Source organism: Alosa alosa, chromosome 18, assembly GCF_017589495.1.
Source record: "Alosa alosa isolate M-15738 ecotype Scorff River chromosome 18, AALO_Geno_1.1, whole genome shotgun sequence".
Lineage (NCBI taxonomy): Eukaryota > Metazoa > Chordata > Actinopteri > Clupeiformes > Clupeidae > Alosa > Alosa alosa.
In genome coordinates, this window is record NC_063206.1 from 3,628,244 (window position 1) to 3,635,743 (window position 7,500).

General features: G+C 43.2%; 1 protein-coding gene across 2 annotated transcripts in view; it reads left to right on the forward strand.

Moving 5' to 3' along the window:
- The window catches only part of sorcs3b (sortilin related VPS10 domain containing receptor 3b), a 48,054-nt gene that overhangs the window by 19,546 nt on the left and 21,008 nt on the right, over nt 1-7,500 (forward strand). Inside the window, exons 9-14 of one of the 2 annotated variants that reach the window (XM_048270466.1) lie at nt 1-4; nt 1,006-1,137; nt 2,288-2,390; nt 2,520-2,596; nt 4,406-4,497; nt 4,610-4,717. The exon at nt 1-4 is cut by the window's left edge and continues 173 nt beyond it. In XM_048270466.1, the coding sequence (XP_048126423.1) occupies nt 1-4; nt 1,006-1,137; nt 2,288-2,390; nt 2,520-2,596; nt 4,406-4,497; nt 4,610-4,717 (516 nt within the window). The remainder of the gene's footprint in view (nt 5-1,005; nt 1,138-2,287; nt 2,391-2,519; nt 2,597-4,405; nt 4,498-4,609; nt 4,718-7,500) is intronic. The other variant, XM_048270467.1, reaches the window with a different exon arrangement.

Below are 7,500 nucleotides of genomic sequence, written 5' to 3' on the forward strand. Positions count from 1 at the left end.
TAAGGTACTGATCCACACACATTTATATACTGTATGGATGTAACGGTACAGGCACAGTCATGTACAGTATACATTCACAGAAATACAGTCATATTCACACTCACCCATTTATAAATAGACACACTAACACACATATGCACACTACCTGAAACACATGCACAGCCATACTAATATGCACATATTCACACTGCAATGCTTAGGGCCAAATGTACCATGAGCATTTTCTCTTAGGTGCTTCTAACTTGGCTAGCTGCACAATGACCAGGTGTTCTAAATTAATCACCCCTTTAAAACCCCATTGGGTTGTTAGCAAAATGGATGCAAACGAATTCACATTTGTTCAAAAGGAGTTCTAATTTATGCTTAGTTTCTTGATTAAATGTCGTCTCCCACTGCTGGTTCTTCCAACTCAAGCCATGAGATGCGTACAGGAAATCAATAGAGGTAGACAGGAAGTGCGGCTTAGGCAGGTGATTCATTAGTGAAAAAGCTAGTCAGCTGGAAAAACAAACAGTTTTGTTACCACTATAAGTTTAGGACGTTCTTCATTTACATTGATGTGCACTCCTACACTATATCTTGGATAGCTTTTGGTTAAATTGAGATGGACAGTGGATCCTATTTACGGTGGAATTTGGAATTATTTTTTTGCTCATTGATTGTGCGTCAAGCAATCCCCCTTGTCTGGCTTGCGTAGAGGCCTAATAAGTTGGATGTTTTGGTAAGACAAGCCGCCAATATCAGGAGACAGAAGAACATGGATCATTGGGATTCAGAAGATTCACTTAAAACAGTAATCCGATCACATCTGAGAAAAAAAAAAAAAAAACAGGGTGACCATTTCACTTCCAAAGAAGTGATTCATTAGAAATCCTGTATTACATTATGACATTTTCTTCCATAAAGTCTTGTTGTAAACAGTTGTGTAGTATGTGTGTGTGTATGTGTGTGCTTGTGTGCATACATACATACATGCATATAAATGTGTGTGTCTGTGTGTGTCAGGTGGCTGGCGTTAGTGGTGTGTTGTTGGCTAACAGGAAGCAGGGGGGTCGTGTGAGGACATTCATCAGCTTCAGTCAGGGTCAAACGTGGCGGCTGTTGACACCTCCAGCCACCGAGCGGCGCTGTAGCCTGGTAAGTACTCTCCCCCAAGGCTAATAACTACCCTCTGTGGTCTAGTAACCATAAATATTAGAAAGCTAGATACTGCATTGACTGTCGAGTTCTCTTAGGTGGCATGGTAAACGCGGGCGCCATATTGGTGGGGGCAGCTATTAGGTGGCATGGTAAACGCGGGCGCCATATTGGTGGGGGCAGTGCGCTTACTGTCTATGGGGGAGTGACAGCAACACTTTCCAGCAATCAGAGACACCTGTCTGATTTCCAGTCAGAGTCACATGCTCCTCCACTGGCCTCCAGTGATTGTTGCCCCCACCAAGATGGCGACGCTATTAATGTATGTTCTGGAGCCCAATGCGGTATCTAGCTTTCTAATAGAGTCCCGAAGTGTGACGTAGCGTTTCCATGACGGCAGAATCACTGGATCTAAACAAACTTTCGAAGTGGCATAAATAGCATTGAATGAGACATGTGGCATCATTTCTAGCTAATAAAAATAAATATATCCATTTAAACGTGTTTTACCTGCTAGGCAGCAGCTTAGCCACATAACACGGATTTCCTGGCAGGTGTAATAGAAAGAAACAAAATTCCAGTGGATATTTCACGTCTTCTCAAAGACTAGCGGCTGTTAAGAGTGACGTTTTTTGCCAAAAAAATAAAGCCAAAACACGTCCGTGAATTTAAGGATTTTAACCGCATGCTGTGAAGTTACATGCAGGTCTCTTTTACGGAGGAAACCCATGCTAAAATAAAACTCTGTAGTCACGAATTTGATCATGTTGTTATGAATATATGTTGTAGTATGTGATTCCTACAGTGTAAAAAAATATACTAACGTCTTAGAAACGTTGTAAAATTATTGAAATAGATTAAGAAAGCCACCGCTATGGTGATTTCTAATGGTAGATTGATTTGTTTAGATCCAGTGAAATTGCTGCCTTGGCAACGCTACATCATGGCTACGGGACTCTATATCTATGCTAGTAGGAGGGGAACTCTGGGCTTGCTGTTCCAGTAAGAGACTTAACTTAAACTCTGGGTTGTTGTAAAGCTAAGCTGCTCGCTTGCAGCTTTTCTTTAGCAAACCCAGTGTTTCCCCTCCCTCCTGCCAGAACTTTAAGAGACTGTGACTCCCTTTTGACATGCTCACGTGTCGTTTCAGCCCTCCTGCTCTCTGCACCTGCACCTGCGGATGTCTGAAAGTCCGTACTCTCCCGATAGCATCATAAGCACTGTCTATACCCCCGGTCTAGTCATCGCAACAGGTATACACACACAGACACACAGGTATGAACACACACTCATGCACACATGTATACATGCACACTCAAACACACAGTACACATGCCAATTCAACCAACCACAGCCTGAACTGTAATCTGTTATCCCTCTAGGCACTGTAGGCTCAGAGTTGACCAATCACAACACCAGGACGTTCCTCTCCTCAGATGCAGGAAACACATGGAGACAGGTATGACCCCTGTGTGGAGAGGGTTGGGTTTCCTGTGACACACCTGTATACAGGTATGACCCCTGTGTGGAGAAGCTTGGGGTATCCTGTGATGTACCACACACCCTGAGTGTAGTTTCCAGGTGATAATGATATTATCATCATGTGATGATGTTAGGTATTTGATGATTTAGGCTGGTTTGGACCATCAGAACAAATTGTCAGGGGAGTGAACTGTGAAGCCAGTCACTCCCCTCCCTGGGCAAATCTCTGTGAGCTGTCTCAGTCGGGTTAAATCAGTTAACATGAGAACAGCTGTGTTCAATCACACTAACACTGTAACAGTAGAGGCTGTTGCTGAAGCATCAGACCTTCTCATGTGAAGACCTCCAAGCTACACTGAATAAGGCAAACATGTCCTATCTGCCTAGTTGCCATAGCCCTGGTTCCCTCTCAAGCGATCTGTCTAATTCATTTTGGCTGCAGTTCACACAGAAGGCATCAGTATGCAAGGGAACCTCCTGCTCCATTGGCTTGTTGAACTGCCAATCCGTAGTGGAGGCTGACTTTGTTTCTGCCCACGCTATCCACCTGTCTCTGGAGCTCTTGGCTCTCACTGAGACCCGGATTAGACCAAAAGACGATGCTTCCCCGGCTGTGCTTTCCATTTCCCAGACCCATCCATACAGGGAGAGGGATGGGTCTGTTCATTTCCAACAAATGGAAATAGTCTGCTGCTATCCTTGAACAAATATGATCCTATTGAATGCCATGCCATCATGGTGCCAGCTCCGGTCCAAATCTATGTGATTTTTATTTACCGTCTGCCAGACAACTGGGCAATTTACTTTATGAGTTTGACACCATGCTCTCTTCCCTCCTTGAGCATGACTGCCCCATGTCCGTCCTTGACATCTGGACATGAACAGAAACAATCCTAACTCTCTGGACTTCATATGTTTCTTGGTGTTTTAAGCCCCCGACATTGTCTTCAAGGCAGCGCTGCCTGGAAGGCGCTAGAGTTAGGCATAGGCTAAGGTTAGGGTTAGAGTTAGAGTTAGGATTAGGTGCCTTTAAGTCAACGGTGGCAGCGCTGCCTGGAAGACGACGTTGGGGGCTTAAAATACCATCGAGCACTTCATACATACCCTCATATATTCCTTCGAGCTATAGTTCACAGTCCTCCGACTCACAAAGTGGGCAAAGAGATAGCCTAAAGGTTACTCTCCTGTTCTTCTCTGAGCCTGAGAAGCAGCAGTCCTAGATAGATAGATAGATAGATAGATAGATAGATAGATAGATAGATAGATAGATACGTTATTGATCCCCAGGGGAAATTCAACCTACTGCATATCCTTAGTCTCCCCTGGCTAAAGGCACTATAAGAAACACAATATGCAGCAGTCCTACTGCATATCTTCAGTCTCCCTCGGTTCATGGTGCAGCATTTCCTTCATTCACCCCTCTAGCTGAGAGTGAAGTCTAAACTCCAAATATGTAGCCATCCTACTACATGCCTACTGGGCTTAATTCTAACCAACCTCCTCTGAGCCATATCTCCTACCATCACAACAGCATTCACACAGGTAATTGATGCTTCGCTGGCTTGTGGTACATCTCCAACTGCATCCAAACTGGCTCGGGTAACACCGCTGCTTCAAAATCCCTCCCTTGCTCCCAAACAAGTGATGTTGATATTTCTGATGATAACATTAGCTATTTGATGGTGATATGTCTGATGATGATATTAGGTTATTTGATTAGGCCATTTGATGAAGAGCAGTGTGAGTGATTCCTGGATGATGATGATGATGATGATGATGATATTAGGTATTTGACGAAGAACGACGCGTTTGGTTTCTGGATGATGGCGGTGCTTTGCTGGCGATCACCGGCGCTTTAGTTCCCATCAAACACTTGTGGTGAGTTACTCTTGGAGTGTTTGTGTGTGTGTGTGTATGTATGTGATTGTGTATATGTGTGTGTCTGTACCTGTATATGTGGCGTATACAGTATGTGTGTGTTTGTGTGTAGGGTGAGTACTGATGAAGGGAGGAGTTGGCTGCAGTACAGGTTCTCTCTCTCCCCTCTATTTGTGGATGGAGTTCTGATGGAGCAGGACACACACCACCACATAATCACGTAAGTACACACACACACACACACACACACACACACACACACACACACACACACACACACACCACCACATCATCACGTAAGTACACACACACACACACACACACACACCACCACATCATCACGTAAGTACACACACACACACACACACACACCACCACATCATCCGCGTACACACACACACACACACACACACACACACACACCACCACATAATCACGTAAGTACACACACACACACACACACACACACACCACCACATAATCACGTAAGTACACACACACACACACACACAGCATCAGATTTACACACTTTTACACACTTCTAGATTTGGCCACTACTCAGTCAAATACACATTCACACACACACACACACACAATTTGGCTCGGAAGAGTCTTCTAGACCTGCTCAGTCAAATACACGTTCACACACACACACACATTGCTACACACACACATAGTTTGGCTCGGAAGACTTCTAGATTTGGTCACTGCTCAGTCAAATACACATTCACACACACACACACACACACACACACACACACACACACAGACACACACACATACTGTAGTTTGGCTCGGAAGACTTCTAGATTTGGCCACTGCTCAGTCAAATACACATTCACACACACACACACACACACACACACACACATACACACACACACCACACACAGACATACACACACTCACACTTTAGGACTGAAAGTAGGGTTAGCACCTAAGTGTGGGAAAGCTTAGAAGTAGTCGAGAGGACTCCTATCTCACTACGACAAATTACCAAATGATGGTAAACCAGCCACTTCTATCATCTTAAGTCAGAATGTCTTGAAATGCACATGCAGGGATCTCAGTCATGGGAGAATGGGCTAGATTGTGCTACTTGAAAGGGTTGCAATAACGCAGGACGTCAAATTCTCAAGTGCTGTGTCTGAATTCAGCCATGGGCCATGCTGTCGAAGGTTAGAAAATTGCCAATTATTAGATTCAAAAGTTTAATATCTTCAGGCACAGAAAATGTCCTTGCTTTAAGCCCTGATAACACCAACAATAATCCAAATCCATTCATTATTGAAATGTAAACAAAACATTTTATTATCAATCAAATTTGTGAAAAATCTTTGTAAACGTGTCATCATTCAGATGCATTTTGAAAATAATTAATGCAAAAAAAGTTGCAAAGATGCTCTATTAATAGGTAGCATATCCCTGCCATTTAATTTGTAGCCTTTCATCTGCTATCCTTTGCTGAAGTCGATTAGCGTATGCCTACTCCCCAGCACAGACCTGTCAGCTGGCATGGTCTTCAGGAAGCTTTGCTGTCACTCATCAACTATCACCGAGGCCACTGCAAGCAAGCTTGTGCATGAGAATTGACGTCGGCCAGAGTTGTCACTTTTCCCATACTAAAAATTGGTCTCAGCAGCTTTGTGAATAAATCTTAAGAAAACTTATCGTAAAGAAAAAGACTTTTAGAGTACTCTTAGTGGTAAAATAAAATGCTTTATGAATCAGTTTATTTATGTTTCACTAAGCATATGTGGTGGTCTGGAAGAACCCTGCAGAATGTACTCAGATTCATCTCAACTACAATGAGAATGAATTCACCACACTCAACAATGTTGTCATTCCCACCGTAATTTCCCAACTATTAGCCACGGCTTATACATTGATTTTGCAAAATTTCTTCAGCTATGAGGTTAATACACGGGGGCAGTTAATATGGTATTAATATGTTTTTGTCTTTTCTAACTTGCATAAAACACTGTCCTGCGGCTTATACACAATGTGGCTAGTACATAGGAAATTACTGTACTAGTGGCAACAAACTAGGCCTTTTTATATGTTATACTCATGCTACAGTACTGTGTGTGTGTGTGTGTGTGTGTGTGTGTGTGTGTGTGTGTGTGTGTGTGTGTGTGTGTGTGTGTGTGTGTGTGTGTTTGTGTGTGTGTGTGCATGAAAGGAGAATGTATGTATGTGAGAGGGCCAAAATTATTTCCATCTTGAAAGGCATCTCGTATGAAAACTTAATTCTAAATCACATACTCACTCACTAACATGCGCGCACGTGCATACACACACACACACTTCTGAATAAATGTGCAAGTATCAGCAGACAAACTCACACATACACAGTCTCACACACATACACAGTCTCTCTCTCTCTTTCTCTCTCTCTCACATACACACACACACACACACACACAAACTACTGCATAAATGTGCAAGTATCAGCAGATACACTCACACATACACTCACACACACACACACACACACACACACACACACACACACACACACACACACACACACTAATGCATAAATTGCACAAGCATCAGCATGCACACACATACACACACCCGACTGCATAATCACAGAAGCTAGAGCACACACATACACACACACACACACACACACACTAAAATGACTGATTAATTGCTGTTCTGTTGGAGTGAGCACAGACGTTAATTAAAATGTCAATCATGAATCAACGTGAGGACTCTGGGTTAACCCTCGTTTCTCTGTTTAGATTTGAACACAGATGAAACAGCCACTCATTTGCCCTCTCGGAGACGGTGGTGGTGTTTTACACACACACACAAACACACACACACACACACATAAACACACACCAACACACGTGGCGTCTAGTGTTTTAGCCTTGGGATATTAAAGGCTTGGTGTTTTAGCCTTGGGATATTAAAGGCTTGGTGTTTTAGACAGGATATTAAAGGCTTGGCGTTTTAGACAGGATATTAAAGGCTTGTTTTTTTAGGCTGGGG